At 45.0% G+C, this 20301-nt stretch overlaps 1 protein-coding gene across 2 annotated transcripts in view; it reads left to right on the forward strand.

Moving 5' to 3' along the window:
• Positions 1–7645: 7645 nt before the first annotated feature.
• Positions 7646–20301, forward strand: part of SARS1 (seryl-tRNA synthetase 1) — a 29908-nt gene continuing 17252 nt past the window's right edge. The window contains exons 1-2 of one of the 2 annotated variants that reach the window (XM_004581979.3): positions 7646–7879; positions 17776–17846. In XM_004581979.3, the coding sequence (XP_004582036.2) occupies positions 7744–7879; positions 17776–17846 (207 nt within the window). In that variant the 5' untranslated portion in view covers positions 7646–7743. The remainder of the gene's footprint in view (positions 7880–17775; positions 17847–20301) is intronic. The other variant, XM_004581980.3, reaches the window with a different exon arrangement.

The following is a 20301-nucleotide window of genomic DNA, read 5'->3' on the forward strand; positions in this document are numbered from 1 at the left end:
GAGCTTTGATTTTTTTTTTTTTAATGTATATAGAATACCAAAACCCTCCTTTCTGCTTGCCTCAACCCTGCCAAATACACCAACAACGTTGTTTCTATATGACCCCTTCGCTTGCATCTCATTTCCTACTAAGGGCCAGCCATGACTTCAGCTACTCATCATTCTCATGGCTCTGGAATCTGAAAGTCAGTCTCTCTCGCTTTCCAGGTGGCGCTCTCTCTAGGAGAGGAGGCTGGGAGAAGGGGATTAGTGCTCCGTGGTGGAACAGGATTGGTGAGCTTCAGGACTGCCTGACTGTAACAGGCAATGTGAGGACTGGATAAAAATGTCCTGGGCAAGAAGAGGCTTCATGTGCACAGGAACAAACCATAAGGAAGGACTGTTTTTTTAAAAATCTTGTTTATTTCTTTCTCTTAAGAGCTAAATGCCCTTTACTAAAACCAAAGGGAAAAGTTCATCTAGAAAATACCCACAAAGCCTCCACTGGATCTGTTGTTCCCCCTATTGCTTTAACCTGCCACCATCACTCTGTGATATCACGCTGTGAATCAGGTGTGCCCCAAATCCAGATGTCCTAGTCTTGCTCTCTATTGGTACCTGCCTGCAGAGACAGTGAACCCCTGCTGGTGAGGGGTGGTCTCTAGCCTCAAAGAACTCCATTTCAGAGACCTGATCCATATGTGCCTGGGACAGACAGGGACATCAGATTCTGCGGGTGCAGAAGGAGGCTAAGGTTTTAATGGGACCTGACCAGAGGATCCAGTCTGTCATGGCACAAACTTGAGGTAGTCATAATATGTGCCTCTCTTTCTTCCTTCTTTTCTGGCATTTTCTTCCTTTTCTCTCCCTGGCTTTCTTTTTCTTTTCTATTAAATGCATTTGAAAGGCAGAGTGCCAGCAAGGGAGAGAGAGATCTTTTACCTGCTGGTTTACTCTCCAAATGGCCTCAACGGTTGGGCCTGGACTAGGCCAAAGCCAGGAGCCTAGAATTCCATCCAAGTGCTTGGAAGCATCTGCTGCTGCTTTCCCAGACATGTCAGCAGGGAACTGGACTGGAAGTGGAGCAGCCAGGTCTTAGAAGCAACGCTGTCATATGGGACACCAACATCACAAGCAGCAGCTCACTGTACTCTGCCTCCACAGAAGCTCCTGTCATATGCTTCTAAGCCATATGCCTCTCTCTGTCCAGACACATAAAAAGTAACTTCTAGGCCAAAGCAGGGATTGAATCCCAAGCCCATGTCCTAGAAGCAGAACCAGACCAGTCTTTAAGCAGGGAGGATGCTGGGGGTTTAACCAGGTATTCACCAGGTTGGGATTCAATTTTAAGCTGCTCTTTCTGGTTTGGCTGCTCTTATTTCCTTTGTGTGCAACAAAACAAAACAACAGCAACAACAAAAATCCCTAAAAAGGAGACTTCTACCCCCAGTTTCTAGAAATCTCTTTGAGAGCTGAGTGGAGTGGGTGTCCTCTGTGTCCCCTTTCCCTGTTTTTTCCCCAACCTTTACTGGTGAACTTGAAGTCCCTCAAATGATAAAAACAGCGTAAGACTTTAAACTCTAGTTTTCTTGCTATTGCTGGCAATTCTCCTGTGCCCCTGTTAGCCTTTCTCTCAACCTTTCTCTTGCTCTAAGTCCCAGTTGCCCACATCTGTGCCTCTGCCCTTTGTCCAGCAACCATTTGGTGACCAGACAGTGGGTGGGAAAGGAAGGTGGCATCTCTTAGGGGTTTGTCTACCTAAAATGATCTGCTCATCAGGTCTGCCACGGCTGTTCTGGCAGCGGGTCTGGGAAGAGTCAGCCAACACTGGAGCCTGGTGTGATTTCCTGTGGCCTGGCTGTGACTTCTGGCCCCCAGTTAAGGGAGGGAGTCCCTCTGGGCCCTGTGCATCCAGAAGCTCTTCTCTAGGTAATCAGATTCTCTCTCCTTTTGTGAGGCCTAGCTGGGATTTATCCCAGTGGAGTGGACACATAGCTCCTGAGCTATGTCTTTGGTATTTTCAGCAATGCCCAGGCACCTGCCTTCCCACAGAATAGCCCTTTGCTGTGACAGAGGCCTCATGAAGGCCTTACACTATTCCAGAAGCTGTAGGAAAAAAAACAAAACCTTTTAGTCTTCTTCATTCTGTGCAACCTTCTCTACTGACTGAGCTGCCATCCTCTAAGGAGCACCTCAAAGGTGCTCCACTATGCCCTGCGGGGCTGAATTCTATAGGGCAAACTGCGACTTGTCAGGAACTCCACAAAGGTCACCTGTGGCTCCCTTAACGATGCAGACACATCAAAAAATTTTCTTAACAGCTTTTGGAGATATAATCCACAGACCATAACATTCACCAAGTTAAAATGCACCATCCAATCACTTGTAGTTGACCAGGGTTGTGTGTCCATTTCAAAGCACACACATGTTGGATTGACCTGGACAAGACATGGTTTACACAGACCACTGGGGAGAGTATGGTCTCCAGAGATGCAGTGTGTAAGTCCCATTTGGTGACCTGAGGCCCTGTGTTCCATAACAAACTCTCAACTTGTGACTGTCACTACTATTTGGCTGGGAACGCTCATGAATATAGTGGTACTTTCAAGGACCAGGGAATTTCTTATAATGATTTTTTCCTTCTTGTCTAACTCTACATTAGAGGTAAGACTGATTATATTTATACACGGAAACTTTGTAATGATTTTTTCAGCTTTGTGAAATCAGAAGTTTGTCTCATCAAGCCTGGCTGGTGTTTCCTTTTTACTCTGTATTTCAAGCTCTTACAGTTTGTTAGAGGATGGGTATTGCATGTCAACTTTTTCTGAAATTAAAACATACCTTTTGAGTTGTCTTTCTTATTCCTGAAAAAAAAAAGGTATTTGAGAGAGAGTAAGAGCAGGAGGGAGAGTGAGAGTGAAAGAGAGAGAGAGAGAGACAGAGAGAGAGATCTTTCATCTTCTCATTCCCCAAATGCCTGCAACATCCTGAGCTAGGCTGGGATGAACTGTTAGCCAGGAACTTCATGTGGGTCTCCCATGTGAGTGACAGGAATCTAAGCACTTGGGTCATCCCCTTCTCCCCAGGAAGCTGAGTTGGAAGCAAGCGCAGAGTAAGTGGAACTCAAACCAGGCACTCTGAATAGGATGTGCCCATCCTAAGCAGGAGTTTAACCTGAGTCATCTTTTTGAACATGGGTTGGGGAGCTGGTTGGCTGAGCAAGAAATGGTAAGTGTCCCTGAAGTCTGAATGGACGAACAGAGGGGTCCAGACCCCAAAGAGATACATGAATGAACAGGGACTTGAAAACCATGGCGGTGGGAGGGGTAGAGAGGAGGGGACGTATGCCAGAAGCTTCTTGTCACCTGATGGGGAATCTGTCACTGGCCAAAGCCCCACAACAAAGCTTGCACAATACCTGACCTGCCAAGATTGGGTGGGGGTGAAAGAGAAGGCAGTAGATACTCCTTAAGTTCTCTTCCTTCCCTCCCAGCTCAGGCTTCTGGGGTGGCACAAGGCTGGCCACAGAATGATATATTCTCCAGTATCAGGCAGAGCTCTGTGTGTGAGATGGATTGCTCTAGACTGGGTATGAAGAAAGTTCTCAAGCTTAGCTGGCGTCTACCATCTCCAAGGTCCATGAACTCTCCTTGACTCCAGTGGAGGCCACTTGACCAGCCCAAGCAGAAGATGAATTTGAGATGTTGCAAACTCTTCCATCCACACAGAACCAAGCACCAATGTTCTACTGCAATGCCTTTGGGGTCATTTTCTTTTTTTATTATTATTAATTACATTGCATTATGTGACACAGTTTTATAGGCACTGGGATTCCTCCTCACCCCTCCCCAACCACCCCCCCATGGTGGATTCCTCCACCTTGTTGCATTACCATAGTTTAAATTCAGTTGAGATACTTTCATTGGAAATATTTACCAAGCATAAAGTCCAGCAACTTATTGTCCAGATAAGTTCAACGGTTTCTTGGGGAGACCATCTCTGGTCTGAAGGTAGAGCCAGCAGAGTATCATCCCAATCAATTAAAAGCCCCAACATAACATCAGCAACAATTTACAATGTTATGGAATTAATTGACATGGTATTGAGTAACCAATATGTTTTTTTAAAATGCAGGTTCTTAACCACGTCCTGTGACTTCTTCATTGACATTTTAATTTTGGCTTATATAGAACCAGGTTCTATACACTTTAAAATGGCTATAGATTACTATTCAGCTGTCTCATGTCTATTTTCATTTTAGTATTTAGCAGTTTATAGCGGTGAAGCATGATTTTGCTGAGCCTGGTTGTTTCGGGTGGTCTGAGCTGGCTTATAACTCTAACAAGACGTGTCAACAGTTTAGGTGCAGAACATTTTTAGGAAGGGTATGCAGAGAAATCCTCAATACCCCTGTGAGGAGTAACTAATCTTTGTGTCCCACCTAGTGAGGCATGAGTGAATCCATGCTGACCATTTCCTGTCTGATTCTAAGCTTTCCTTATTGTTGTCTATCTATTCTTAATTTTTTGTTTGTTTTTATATTTGCTTGTTTTGAGGGGTTTCCAGAGCGATACTGATGGTCATTGCGAGAGAGGGTGGGGACCCTGAGCCAGAACCAAACAAGGACCAGAGAAAGCTCCCCTCCCTACTCCCGAAGGAAGTTTACTGTTCTTCTGTTTCTGTGGACCGCTCAGAACTCCTGGTTGTCGTTCCAATGACGCTGGTTCCTGCACGGCAGGGTTGAGACTTCTTACATCCCCTGTGGAAGATCCAGATGGGGGTGGGTGACCTCAGAGTTCTCAGCCTCCGAAGGCACTCCTATTCCCCGTGGTCTCCTTGGCAGTTGGGATGTAGTCCTTGCTGTTCGTATTGATGGTCCTAGGTGAGGATCTGGGAGTCTTCAGGGTTGGGATACAAGCCTCCTCCTGTCCACCTGTTCCACTCTGGGTGGGTCATTTTCTTAGCCCTCAAACAGGTCTCTCCTTCTGTTCTAGTGCCTCCCACTCCTACACTTAGCCCTCAGCCCACTTTTCCTTACATGGATTCAAGGGGGTCTAAATGTACTGAGATCTCTGATGGCTCCTGGTGGCTGTCAGGCAGACCCGTTATCAGCAGGTACCCATCTATACTCCAAAATTGGTTGCTGATGAGCCTTAGGTGATACCTCTGTTATAATGGCTGCTAAGTATTCCTAATGCCATCTCCTGCTTATGGGATAGGACAGTAGAAAATAAAGCTAGCATTAATTTGGCAGCTCTGTGTGTCAGTCTTGGCTGAGTACTGTCATTGCACGGACTCACTTTATCCTCAGAGCAGCCCTAGAGGCAGGAGTTACCTAACCCTATCTCAGAACAGGAAGCAGCTGTGTCTCCAACAGATTTGATAGTATGGCTTCCCAGGTCCCAAACAGCCCAGCATGCCTACAGTCTCTCCACATTGCTTATTATAGTCTAACCACCCTGAGAAGCTGTTGATAAACTGTTGCCTCCCTCCTAGGCATTTGCTCTGTCCTCTGCCTCTGTTCCCTTGGACACCAGGCAGTTCTCCCATGTGTAGAGGCTGAAGGATGTGGGCGATCGTCTACTCCTTTTCCCAGGTGCATCAGCAGGGAACTGGACGAGAAATGAAGCAGATGGGATTTGAACCAGCACCCAAATGGGATGTTTGTGTTACAGGCAGTGATTTAACCTCTGGTGCTACAATGCCAGCCCCAATCTCTTTCCCTTTTATCTGACAGATCCCCCTTGGAAATCAAGAGCCTTCAACCCACCCTACTTTGAAACTTTCTCTGGTCTACCCACTGAGGGTGCAATAGCAAAAAACAATTATAGGGTACACTGGAGTTTTCATGAATTCAGCCATATGCTGTATCCCAGTGCAATCAATAGGTGACAAGCCTAATCAAGCTTGCAAGTAGGCAGTAGGAGGGTGGGAATGTGCGGACAATTTTAAGGGTTTTTTTTAATATTTATTTATTTTTATTGCAAAGTCAGATACATAGACAGGAGGATAAATGGAGAGGAAGATCTTCCATCCAATGATTCACTCCCCAAGTGACCACAGCGGCCAGTGCTGTGCCAATCTGAAGTCAGAAGCCAAGAAACAGAAGAACAATAAACTTCCTTCGGGTGCAGGGTCCCAAAGCTTTGGGCCATCCTTGACCGCTTTCCCAGGCCACAAGCAGGAGCTCAATGGGAAGTGAAGCTGCTAGAATTAGAACCGGCTCCCATATGTGATCTCAGCCTGGTCAAGGCAAGGACTTTAGCCGCTAGGCTGCAGTGCTGGGCGCCCACCAAATGTTTCTATACTTTTGTTTAGAACTCTTGTTTTGTATATCCCACCAAGTGTTCTCATTCACATGCTGTCCACTCAACTGTTCTCATACAAATGATATCCAATCAGTCACACAAATGGCATCCATTCAGTTATTCTCATACAAATACTATCCAATAAACTGTTATTCTGTGCTCGCTGACCTTCTAGGGTCACAATGTCCTTCTACAATCAACTACCCCAGTCAAGCATTGACAGTGAAGATCTGGGCAAACAGAGACACTAAAGTTGACCATAGCAGCCAGTGGATCTGGAGAGATTTCATTGCGACTGGAGTGGTGAGATCGCAAGCAATTCAGGACTATTGAACTATCAAAACCTCTTGAGAAATTCATGGCACTATACATTTCTATTTTTCTTCCTGTTGTTGATCTTGTATTGTGGCTTTTCACTTAAGGTGATGTGTGATGACTGTGTAATGGAGACTGTCATGTCCAGATGTGAGGATGCAGTGCAATGTGCATCTCTACTTCCAGATCAAAGATGGACTACTGAGCCCAGTGCAATAGTATAGTGCTTAAAGTCCTCGCTGGATGTGCCAGGATCCCATATGGGCACTGGTTCTAATCCCGGCAGCCCCAATTCCCATCCAGCTCCCTGCCTGTGGCCTGGAAAAGCAGTCGATGACAGCCCAAAGCCTTGGAACCCTGCACCCGTGCGGGAGACCTGGAAGAGCTCCTGGCTCTTGGCTTTGGATTGGCTCAGCTCCAGCCATTGTGGTCGCTTGGGGAGTGAACCATCGAACGGAAGATCTTCCTCTCTGTCTCTCCTCCTCTCTGTATATCTGACTTTCCAATAAAAATAAATAAATCTTTTAAAAAAGAAAGATGGACTACTAATGAAACTATCAGCTGTATCTTGACAACAGGATGTTGGACTCTCTGCCATTGTCCATGCCCACAATGATGAACATTTGACTCTTTATGAAGAACTATGCTATAGTAATAATATATGGGGATTCTGTGGGGGAGGAGGAGTCTTGGGAAGGGAGAAGAGGGAATCCCAGGGCCTACTGAACTGTATCATAGAATGATGATAATAATTTTTAAAAAGTAAAAACAAAATTTTTAAAAATCTTAAATAATTCAACAAACAGTAATTAGAAAAAACACTGCTCAGGAATACAGGCAAGAGTTAACAATAATCAAATCTCAAAAGGCCAATTTTACTCATATACATTACGTATTTTATACTTTATGATCATTTTCTTTTGGGGGGGAAAGAGGCCAGGTGAGCCACTCCCTCACAAGGACGGAGCTCGGCGCATGAGTCAGAGGAAGCCCCGCCCGCGGCTCCGCCCCCACAAGCCGCTTCCGGCCGCGAGGACGACGTGCCTGCGCAGAGGCAGCGTGTCAGCGCCGGTGCAGTTCTTCCGTCCCAGGCTGTGACGCAGGCTCCTGGCATCCCCGTGTTGGCCGGAGAGACGGGAAGATGGTGCTGGATCTGGATTTGTTTCGTGTGGATAAAGGGGGGGACCCAGCCCTGATCCGGGAGTCGCAGGAGAAGCGTTTCAAGGACCCGGGACTCGTGGACCAGCTGGTGAAGGCAGACAGCGAGTGGAGACGATGTAAGTCCTGGGGTGCGCGCGGTCTCCCCGTGATCCCTCGCCGCGTCCCGTCTCCGCTCCCGACAGCGCCCCGTCTGCTCCTCGTCGCACTCTCCCGGACTGCGGTGGCCGAGAAACTGCCCGTAGCCCCCAGAACACAGCCCGGGAGCCGGGGTCGAACCCCTTCTCCCCGCGACCCTGGCAGTGCGCGCGTGCGCAGTGCGGCTGGGGCGATCCGGGCGCGTGTGCATCCCGAGCTGTCAAGCCTTCCTGCAACTTGGGCGAGTCAGAAGAAAGCCAGGGCGGAAGGGTTGGTGGCGGGGCGCGTTCCTATCCTGCTCTGGTCTCTATCCCACTGCCCCCCTCATCTTCTCCGAGGCCGGCGCAGTCGTGTTCGTTTTGAATGGGTTCAGTGTCTCCTGCCCGAGGCCGAGTCATCTGCAGCACAATAGGGTCACTTCACCTGTATGGGCGTACCTCTCCGAGGTTGATGAGAGTAGAAGGCAAGACAAAAGAACAATCTTGTGCCCAATAAGATGCTTGGCGGCTTTGCGGAGGTTTTCTGGATAGGACGTGGGTAGAGTTGGACTAGAACTTGGGACTGCTTTTTCGGGAAGCCAGAAAAAGAAAAAAAAAAAAAAAAGTAGACCCTTCTGCCTGTCAGTTTCTGCCCAGACTCACGAGAGTGGGCACTGGTTGGTCAGATGCTTTCATGCACACGTGATTCATTTCGTCTGATGCAATAGGTCTGCAACTTGCTGCAAGGCAGGCTGTGACGGCATGCTGTCGCTCTGCTACAGTGGGAGGGATCCTAAGGAAGTCGTTCCCGGGTGGTAAAACAGCATCGGTTTACGCTGCCTGCTAAGGGTACTTCAGAACGTTCGTGGGAAATGAAATTCCAAGATAAGTTTAGTTTGCTGCAATGTTTTTTAAACCCACACGTGCAAATATTTCTTTAAAGGTTTATGAAAAAAATTTTTTTTTCTGGGCATCAAAATAAACTTAAAATTCACTTTTTAAAAGTTTTTTTTTTTTTTTTAATTGGGAAGTCAGATTTACAGAGAGAAGGAGAGACACAGAGAAAGATCTTCCCTCCTCTAGTTCACTCCACAAATGGCCACAGTGACCAAAGCTGAGCTGATCCAAAACCAGCTTCTTCTGGGTCTCCCACGTGGGTGCAGGGTCCCAAGGCTTTGGGCCATCCTCTGCTGCTTTCCCAGGCCACAGGCAGGGAGCTGGATGGCAAGTAGAGCAGCTGAGATACGGCACCCATTTGGGATCCCGGCACATGCAAGGCAAGCACTTCAGCCACTAGGTTACCTCGCCAGGCCCCAACTTAATTTGCTTTTTTTACGAACTTTTGAAGTAACTCCGTATGTCTCAGGCACTCTAGTGTGACTGGCTTTCTGATTTCATGCTTGAATTTATTTTTTTTAATTACTTAATTAATTTATTTTTAAGATTTATTTATTTTATTGGAAAAGCAGATGTACAGAAAGGAGGAGAGAGAGCGGAAGATCTTCCGTCCTATGATTCACTCCCCAAGTGGCTACAATGGCCAGAGCTGCGCAGATCTGAAGCCAAGAACCAGGAACTTCTTTCCGGGTCTCCTACTCAGGTGCAGGGTCCCAAGGCTTTGGGCCGTCCTCAACTGCTTTCCCAGGCCACAAGCAGGGAGCTGGATGGGAAGTGGAGTTGCCGGGATTAGAACCAACACCTATATGAGATCCCGGCACGTTCAAGGCTAGGACCTTAACCATTGCGCTGTCGCGCTGGGCCTCATGCTTGAATTTAAACTTTGGGTAGTGAAATTGAAATTTGCCACAATTTTTGTTTAAGATGAAAATAGACTGGACAAACGATGGGACCCTGGTATGGTAGTCTGTTTCTGCCTTTGCCACAGGCATCCCATATGGGCACCGGTTCTAGTCCCAGCTGCTCCACTACTCTGCTGATCCAAATCCTTGCCTGTGGCCTAGGAAATCAGGTCCTTTGGCCCTTGCACCCACATGGGAGATCCAGAAGAGGCTTAAGACTCCTGGCTTCTGACTTCGAATCAGCTGGACTCAGCTCCAGCTATTGTGGCCATTTGGGGAGTGAAACAACAGGTGGAGTTTCTTTCTCTGTCTCTCTTTCTCTCTGTAACTCAGCCTTTCAAATTAAGACTTTTTTAAATAAAGGAATTTAATTTTAAAAAACTAGAGTATCAGGTTTTTGGCATCATTGAATGACTTTAAATCTGCTAGCTAACATCCTGTGTATAATATGCAGATCTTTAGGAAGCTTTAAAAAAATTTTTTTTTTCAGATTTATTTAGTTTTGAGTCAAGCGTGGTAGCCTAGTGGCTAAATCCTTGCTTTGCATGCACCAGCATCACATGGGTACCAGTTTGTGTCCCGGCTGCTCCACTTCCCATCCAACTCCTTGCTTATGGCCTGGGAAGGCAGTAGAGGATGGCCCAACTCCTTGGGATCCTGCATCTACAAGGGAGGCCTGGAAAAAGCTCCTGGCTCCTGGCTTTGGATCCAACTAGCTCTGGCTGTTGTGGCCATTTAGGTGGCTGGCTGGCTGGCTCTCTCTCTCTGCCTCTCTCACTCTAATTCTGCCTTTCAACTAAAAATAACAAGAGTTTATTATTTTTTCCCCAAGTCTGTGGTTCCCCAAGCTGTGCATTGACACATTTTATACCAAAATTCTTTTCTATTTTTTTTTGAAAACTTCATTCATTTGAAAGGCAGAGTGATGAAGAAAGCTGGATCCTCCACTCACTGATTCACTCTCCACGTGGCTAAATGGCCATGGCTGAGCCAAACTGAACCCAGGAGCCATATGGGATGCCGGCATCACGAGTCACAGGTTAGCACCCTGTGCTGTAACACTGGCCTTCCATCTTGAACTTCAGAATAGAGGACTGGATCCTTAGCTGCAACAAGGACCAGTAACCAGAGCTACATTAAGAACACCCGTCATGCTCCTTGACTGAGAACATAGCAACCTCTAGCTGACCCTCCATTCCAGCTGTGCAAGTTTTTCTCTCTGTAGACTTCCGAGGTACTCCTGAGGCTCAGTGGAGAACCTGGGCAGCTGATAGAATGTGGAGTCTTAATGGCATGTTGGAGTTGACCATAAGTTTTCCCACTCCAGGGCTTTGAACTATGATTTCTTCATTTCAGAATAGTATAATAAAGCCACATTTGCACATAGTTGTCTTAGCTCTACTCCCAAAGACATTAGATTTCTATGTATCCTGAAATCTATCAACCACCAGAACTGTTTTTCCCAAACCTTGGTGTCCTGAATGAGACATTTTACTTGTCAGTTGAAGTAATTCCTGATAACCCTTGGAGAACATGTCTTAAGCTGGAACCTTGTCATTGTTCATTGCAGCAATTGGAACAGCCTTGTCTTCTGTTTCATCCTGGGCACAGGCAGTGGGAGGCCACATCCAGGGCATTTGCTCTTTGCAGAACACCAGTTTGCTGCAGTAGTACTGATATCTTGCAGCAGCAGGACGTGAGAGGCCAGGGTTGTGGCACAGCCAGGTAAGCTGCAGCTTGTGAAGCCAGCATGCCTGATTTAAGACCTGGCTGATCCACTTTGATCCAGCTTGCTGCTGCTGTTCCTGGAGAGGCAGTGGATGACAGTGAATGTCTTGGGCCCCGACCTCCCATGTGGAAGACTAGGCCGCAGTCCCTTGGTGCTGGCTTTGGCTTGACCTAGTCTTAGCTTTGCAGCCATTTGGGGAGTAAACCAGTAGATGAAACATATCTCTGTTACTCTTTTTTTTTTTTTAATTTATTTTGTTTTTATTAGAAAGACAGATATGCAGAGAGGAAGATCTGTCCATTGACTCACTCCCCAAGTGTCCACAATGGCCGAAACTGAGCCGATCCAAAACCAAGACCCAGGAACTTTCCTCCAGGTCTCCCACGCGGGTGGAGGGTCCCAAGGCCTTGGGCCATTCTCGACTGCTTTCCCAGGCCACAAGCAGGGAGCTGGATGGGAAGTGGGGCTGCCGGGATTAGAATCAGTACCCATATGGGATCCCAGCTGGGTATGAGGCAGGGACTTTAGCCGCTAGGCCCCATTACTCTCCTTCCCAAATTATTCAATTTTTTTAAACACAATGTGAGCTTCATACGAAATTGTAAATTTGCTTGTAGTTACTATAAAAAAAGTATAAAGACGGGCTGAAGTTGTAGCATAATGGTTAAGTTGCTACTTGCAGTGTTGACTTTCCATATGAGTGCCCATACCAGCTGTTCCACTTCTGATCCAGCTTCCTGCTAATGCATCTAGAGAAGTGTCTTCTACTTCCTCTTAGCGGACCCACATGTTGCACCTGGCTCCTGGGTTTGGCCTGGCCCAGCCCTGGCCATTGCATCCATTTGGGGAGTGAACTAGCAGATGGAAGATTTCTGTCCCTCTCTGTTGTTTCTCTCTGTCTCTGTAAATCTACCTTTCAAATAAATAAAAAAATTTAAAATATATAGATAAAGGGAAACAGGTGAAGCAAATGTTAGTATTTTATTTTGTTTAACCAAGCATACCCTAAAGTTATGTTTTCAACATGTAATCAGTGTTTTAAATTATTGAGATATTTTACATTTTTCTGTGAGTCTTCAAAATCTAATGTATATATTTCACTTAGAGCACATCTCAATTTAGGCTAGCCACATGGCTAGAGGCCATTTGGACAGCAGCCTTAAAGCATAAAAAAATCCAAATTTCTTAGCCTGATTTATGAAAGTGCACCATGCCTTTCTCACCTTATCTTCTTTGTGCCACTCCTACCAGTGACCTCCTGTGCTTCACTTTTGCCGTGTTATGTGTCTCTAGTCCCCTGTCATATTTTATGTTGTTGGTCTTAGAATATTCCTTATCAGGGTGCTGCCCCAACTTGGATCCACCCTCCTTGACACCCAACTTCTCCCATAAGTTGACCTAATTTGTTGAATTTCTCAATGTATTGTTTCATATGTCTCTATTATGGCATTCAAACTGTTTTTAGCTATACTCTCTTAAACTTGCTGAGATGCCATTTATACAGTAAAGTGCACAAATCTTCACATACAGTTTTATAATATATATTCACTTGAAAGTCAGAGAGTGAGCTTCCATCTGCTGGGTTCACTCCCCAGATAGCCACAATATCAGATCTGAGTCATTCAGAGCAGGGAGCCAGGAGCTTCTACCAGGTCTCATGTGGGCTTGGGCTGTCTTCCGCTGCCCTCTCAAGCCTTTAACAAGGAGCTAATGGGATCAGGAGTGGAGCAGCTTAGATTTGAATCAGTGCCCATATGGGATGCTGCACTGCAGTTGGAGGATTAGCCTGCTTTGCCACTCCACTGGCCTCCAACTTTAGCCATTCTGATGGGTCATGTCTCGTGCTCTTAATTCACATTTTCCTGAGGACAAAAGGTAAGAGTTTGTTGGCGTTTGGAGATCTTATGTTTTTTGACAAGTGTCTATTTGGTCTTTTTGACCAGCTTTTGATTGTCTTTATATATTCTATATCCAAGAACACCTGTGTCAGGTACATGTGCTGCAGTGCTCCTCCCAGTCTGTGATTTGATTGCCTGTTCAGTCTTGATGAATAACTTTTAGAATTCTACTTTTGACCTTTATTTGGTGATTTTGTGCTCCTGGTGTTTGGTTTGGGAAATCTTTCCATATCACAAGCTCCAGGAGATTCCCCAGAGTCCCCAGGGTTTTTCCAGAAGTTTTGTCACTTGACCTTTCGCATTTAGGTGCATGGTTCAGCTCACGTCAATTTTGGTGAAGTATGTGAAATAGGGATCAATTTTTTTTCATATGGGATGCGAGTGTTTAATAGTAAATATTTACCAAAAACTCACAGTTAACATCTCTTTTTTTTAGAGTTAGACATTGAATGAATCCCCTGAATTTAGGAATAGGATGAGGATGTCCACTGTCACTACTTCTAGTCAACATCATGCTGGCGTTTCCAGTCAGTGTGATATAAGTCAAGAACTAAAAGATTAAAACAGAAGAAGTAAATCTATTACCATTTGCAGACAGTTTGTTTGCATACACAATCTGAACCATTAAAATTAAGTAACTTTAACAAGATCATTAGATATAATATACAAAATTTTAAAATGATGTATATATTTTTTAAGATTTATTTTATTTTTATCGGAAAGTTGGATATACAGAGAGGAGGAGAGACAGAGAGGAAGATCTTCCAATGATTCACTCCCCAAGTGGCCACAGTGGCCGGAGCTGCGCTGATCCAAAGCCAAGAGCCAGGAATTTTCCTCCAGGTCTCCTGTGCGGGTGCAGGGTCCCAAGGCCTTGGCCAGTGTTGGACTGCTTTCCCAGGCCACAAGCAGGGAGCAGCCAGAATTAAAACTGGCCCTGATTTGGAATCCTGGCATATGCAAGGTGAGGACTTAAGCCACTAGGCTACCGCATGGGATCCTAGTTTTCTTTTCTCTTCTTTTCTCAATATCTGGCATAGTGCCTTACAGGTAGGAAGTATACGCAAGACTTATTTTAAAGTGATTATAGACTCATTGGAATTTTCAAAAACAATGCAGAGTGGAGGTTGATATGGTGTAGTAGGTTAAGCTGCTGTCTAAGACACCAACACCCCCATCAAAGTGCTGGTTTGAGTTCTGGCTACTCTGCTTCTGATCCAGCTCCCTGCTAATGCATCCTGGGAGACAGCAGGGTGGTGACTCAAGTGCTTGGGCCCCTGCCACCCATCTGGGTGACACGGATGGATTTCTTAAGGTGACAGCTTAACTCATTAAGCCACAATGCTGGACACGAATGGATTTTTTGCTCCTGGATTCAGTGTGGTCTAGTCCTGGCTGTTGCAGGCATTTGGGGAGTAAACTGGCAGATGGACGAGCCCTCTGTCATTTCTCTTTCTGTTTCTCTTTTGCTCTGCCTTTCAAGAAGATAAAATTTAAAAGTTAGATTTAAAAAGTTGTACAGAGAGAGCCTATGTCCGTTTCTCCAGTCCCCCCAGTGATGTCTTATGTAGCTGCAATACATCATCAAATTTGAGAAATTGTCATTGCCACAATCCAGACCTTATTCAGTTCCAGTTTTACATGCACGTGTGTGAGATTCTGTGTGCATACTTAGAATATATATAAACACATGCATACGTTTGTGTAACTAGCACTACACTCATTATACAGAACTGCTGCACCACCACCCCAGATTCTTTTCTTTTTTTTTAGTAAGATTTATTTTTATATATATATATATATATATATATATATATATATATAGAGAGAGAGAGAGAGAGAGAGAGAGAGAGAGAGAGAGAGAGAGAGAGATCTTACATTCCTGTTCACTCAGCTACAAAGGCCAAGTAATGAGCCAATCCAAAGCCAGGAGCCAGGGGCCTCTTCCAGCTCTCCCACATGAGAGCAGGGTTCCAAGGCTTTGGGCCATGGTCAGGGAGCAGGATGGGAAGTGGAGCAGCCAGGACATGAATTGGTGCCCATATGGGATCCCGCCACATGCAAGGCGAGGATTTAAGCTACCAAGCCATCACGCTGGGCCCTCTTTTTTCTTTAAAGATTTATTTATAATTTTTTATTTGAAAGGCAGATTTATAGTGAGAAGTACAGAAGGATAGAGAGATCTTCCAGCCATTCATTCACTCCCGAAATGGATACAGCAGCCAGAGGTGAGCTGATCCAAAGCCAGGAGGCAGAAACCTCCTCCAGGTCTCCCATGTTGGTATAGAGTCCTAAGGACTTGGGCCATCCTTCATTGCTTTCTCAGGCCATAAACAGCGAGCTGGACGGAAAGTGGAACAGCTGGTATATGATTCTGAGCCCATATGGGATGCCAACACAGCAGGTGGAAGATGAGCATGCTATACCACACAATCCCCAGAGGTCCTCTTTGATCCCCTGTGGTCCTTTCCCTTTCCTTTCCTCTTCCTGAATCCATGGCAACCAAAAATCTGCCCTCTGTCAATGTAAATAAATGAATCAAAGAGCAATTGTTATCATTTCGTGCTAAAGTTTAAAGAGACTAAAGAGAGAAACTTGGGGCCGGCGCGATGGTGTAGTGGTTGAAGTCTTCACCTTGCACGCGCCAGGATCCCATATGGGTGCTGGTTCTAATCCCGGCAGCCCTGCTTCCCATCCAGCTCCCTGCTTGTGGCCTGGGAAAGCAGTTGAGAAGAGCCCAAAGCCTTGGGACACTGTACCCACATGGGTCCCAGTGGGAGACCTGGAAGAGCTCCTGGCTCCGGATCGGCGAGTGCCAGCCGTGGTGGTCACCTGGGGAGTGAATCATCAGATGGAAGATCTTTCTCCCTGTCTCTCCTCCTCTCTGTATATCTGCCTTTCCAATAAAATAAACAAATATATGTGTGTGTATATATATATATATATATATATACACACACACATAAAGAGAGAGAGAGAGGAACTTGTTACCAAAATTGACTCAAATCCCAGCCACAGGGGAAATCGAGATATGTGGTCTGACCTTGGAGTGCATGTGTCTAGACTGGGCTTCCTCAGTTGCTGATGCCTGTGCAGTGGACAGCATGCCCAGATGCACACAGGGGACATGACAACCAGATCATCTAGACCAGCGGAAAGTGTTGGGTACCTCGTCAGGATGGAAAGCAGAACAGGTTGGATAGCTCCTAGCCAAGCTTTGCAGCAAGGGTCTGGGTCTGTGAATACGCAATGAGGTGGATCTGGTCATGCAATAGACCTTGGGAAGATTTTCCTCAACCATGGTGCAAAGAAGCCAACAATCTCTCAACTATTAAAACCACTCAAGTAACACACTTGAAACCTTCTTCCCCAAATTGCAGTCTGTAAGGCATCATCAGATATCCACCTCCCATCCCTGGGTGTGATTTAGCTTAACAACGAGTGGTCTGTCTGCTTCACCCCATCAGACCAGCAGAGCAAAAAGAAAAGCCCTGGAACATATGTCTCACCCACCTTCCTCCATACATGACCCTCCTCACCCTAAATAGAGGCCCACATCAGTGTGTACCCCTCTCAACTCATGTAAACAATATTAAAAATAAAAGATTGTTTTTTAAAATATATATATAAGAAGCAAAACTTCCCCTGAAGCTACCCAAAGAGCATCATATCAAAACACAGGGAATAATACAAACCATTTCCAGCATAAAAATGTGGCATTCATGTTCATGGTCATATCTAGGTATCTAGTCATGTTCATGCCCTCTATCTAGATTCCAGTGTATAGCACACCATTGTTTAAATGAGTTTAAAATAGTAGGACTGGGGAGTTGGTGTGGTGGCTGAGCAAATTAATCCTGTGCCTTGCAGTGTCAGCATCCTGTATGGCTGTTCTGTTCTAGTCCTGCTCCTGGCTGCTCCGCTTCCCGTCCAATTGCCTACTGATGGCTTAGGAAAGCAGTGAAGGATGACTCAAGTGCTGGGGCCCCTGCACCCATGTGGGAGACCTAAGAGAATCTCCTGGCTTCCAGCTTTGGATCGGCTCAGCTCCAGCCATTGCAACCATTTAGGGAGTGAACCAACAGATGGAAGGCCTCTCTGCCTCTCCCCCTCTTTGTAAATCTACCTTTCAAATTAAGAAAAAATAATAATAATAATTTGAAAAAGTTGGACAGGCCATAGTTACTTGAGGGTCTGACAAGTTTCTCAGCTTTGCTACCCTACAATATTATCATATGGGTTATCAAACTCAGAATGGATTTTTTTCTTGGCATTTAACACTGAGCATAATAACCTATGTGTGGTCATTAATATATGACAACTAAGTTAGAGGCTGTAACAAGATTTTACAATGTCATGATATAGGTCCTTTAGCTCATTTGGGCCTAGAACTGAAATTAGAGCTAAAAATCATGTTCAGGAGAATTGAGTATCTTAATTAATAGCATTTCTTGTGATATTCTTTATGCTTAGGCAGATTTCGAGCAGACAACTTAAACAAGCTGAAGAATCTATGCAGCAAGACAATTGGAGAAAAAATGAAGGTAAGAACTTGAGAAGGCAGACTTGAGAGCTGCGCAGGAGCAGTGTCATTTTGATCTAGCTGATATTCTTGCAAGTTCTAACCATAACTTGGTGTCATGGTATTAAACTCCTTGATTGTAAGATTCTGAATTCCTTACTGGCAGTGAAATTATTTAAAAAGTAAAGGAAGGAGAGAGGGAAATAGGAAGCCCATTTGACCTTACAGTGACTTGACTTCGGTGTTTAAGATTGTTGCCACACCAGTCATGTCTTTGGTTCCTGTAATAGGAATATCAGTTCTACCATCATCTTTCCCAGTTACTTCTTGGGCTCAACCTATGGTGCCAGAAAAGTTATGACAGGCTTCACTTTTCTTCCCAGTGTGATCAAGCTTCTTAATGAAAATGGTACAGATACGAAGCCTAAACCTTGTCCTGCCTTTCTGTTACCTGTGGGACTTCTGGACTTGTTAGCTTCAGAGCCTCAGTGCTCTCATCTGTAAAACGACAATACTAGGCAACATGGAGTGGGATGGTTAGAACCCAGTTTTTAAAATACAGAGAACTTGATACAATGTCTGAGTTCCTCTGTAGTTGTGCAGCAGTTGGGGGACTTACTGGCCTTCATCCAGAAAATCCTTTCAGTGCTCAAAGAACATTAAATATCAGCTCAGCTTCTCCTCTGGTGTCCAGGGTCACTCTTGTTTTTAACCTTTGTTCAAAAATGCCCTTTTAGTCCTTTGCTCATTTAAAAAGAAAAAAACATGAGAATGCACTCTATATCTAGATCATTTTTGTTATAGACTTCTCAAGAGCAAACCCAAATGTGAAATACAATATTGGAACCCAAAAGGTTACTGAATGCACCTTATACTCAATAGTCTGTGTACCTTGTCTGTATTCTTCTCTTTGGCAACATTTTGTTATACTTTCAGCTGAGGAAGCTAGTACAGTCACAGTCTCTTGCTGTTAATCCCTGTATATACCTATGTCCAGATATTCTTTGGGTCACATGCAGATAGTGCCAACTGAACAACTGTAGCAAGAAAATGGGGCTGAGTGTCATTTGTAGCCACATTTTTTTTAAGAGATTATTTATATTGGAAAGGCAGATTTACAGAGAGAAGAGTAAACAGAGAGAAAGATCTTCCATCTGCTAGTTGACTTCCGATGGCTACAATGACTTGAGCTGAGCTGGTCTAAAGCTAGGAATCAGTAGCTTCTTGCAGGTCTCCCTCACCAGTGCAGAGAGTCCCCAGGCTTTGGGCCATCCTCTGCTGCTTTCCCAGGCCAAAAGCAGGGTACTCAATAGGAAATGGAGCGACTAGTGCAGGAACCGGGACCCAAATAGGGTGTTGACAGTGCAAGATAGAGGGTTAGACAATTGAGCCATCACACCAGCCTCTGCTTCAGCATTTTAGATCCAAGTGTGCTGCTCGCCCTAAGGGGATTGTTCACACTTGCTCTCCACTGGGATGGAGGTGGTAGTGGTTTAGTTTGTTCAGCACTTGTCTCAGGATTTTGGCCTGCCAGCAGGCTCTGAAGTCACCGAGGGTGAGGCCCAGAGACAAGCTGGTGAGAAAGTCCGTTTATTCAGCCCAAGTTCCCGGTTTATAAAGGTTTAAGAAAAGAGAGGGTAAGAGGGTACTTTCAGGCAATCCCTTCACCCAGTAATGAAATTGTGATTGGATAAAACGTATCCCTAATCCTGTTGGTCACGTTCTATAAACACGGTTAGAAGTTACACCTTAGGCCAGGGCAAATAAGCTATAGGTCACACCACCAAGTAGCAGGCAGAAACAAGGGGGCAATTGCCCACACACATGAAATGTTCTAATGCTATCATATATATCTTACTTCATATCTATATATATATAGATATAGATATATCTTACTCTAGTTTTTGTCTTTGCTTCAAATCTGGGGTGTAGAAAGTGCAGCTATCCATCCTACATAAATAAAGAGTGGGAGAGCAGACTTAGGAAATTCAGGAATTTCCTAAGAATTGCCTAGAATCATACTCTATGCTAGTTGTAGACCGTAAGCTCCATACTTGAGTTTGCTGTCTTGAATAGCAGTCAAATAGTAAGGGGACTTCTTAACTATTGTGGAACCCTAGGCTCACCATGCATATAATAACAGCAAAAATCTTGACATTTAGGCCATTTTCTTCCCCAGTAGTTCATGCTTGTTCTTACCAAGACTCATTCTAGTACTTTGAGACTTTCGCACCTTTTGTTGGTGATTCTGCTCTGCTCTCAGTCCCAGAAGGTGTAATAGTTACAATCTCAACTTCTCAATTTACTGTGCAAGACTCAGTAATGAACTGAAAGGATTTCCATGCTTTACTTTTTTTTATTCATACTTTACATTTAGAAGGTTTATTTCCTTTTTTTTTTTTTAAGCAGATTTATTTCTTTTTATTGGAAAGTCAGATTCACAGAGAGGAGAGACAGAGAACAAGTTCTTCCATTCA

The sequence above is a fragment of the Ochotona princeps genome, chromosome 2, assembly GCF_030435755.1.
Source record: "Ochotona princeps isolate mOchPri1 chromosome 2, mOchPri1.hap1, whole genome shotgun sequence".
Lineage (NCBI taxonomy): Eukaryota > Metazoa > Chordata > Mammalia > Lagomorpha > Ochotonidae > Ochotona > Ochotona princeps.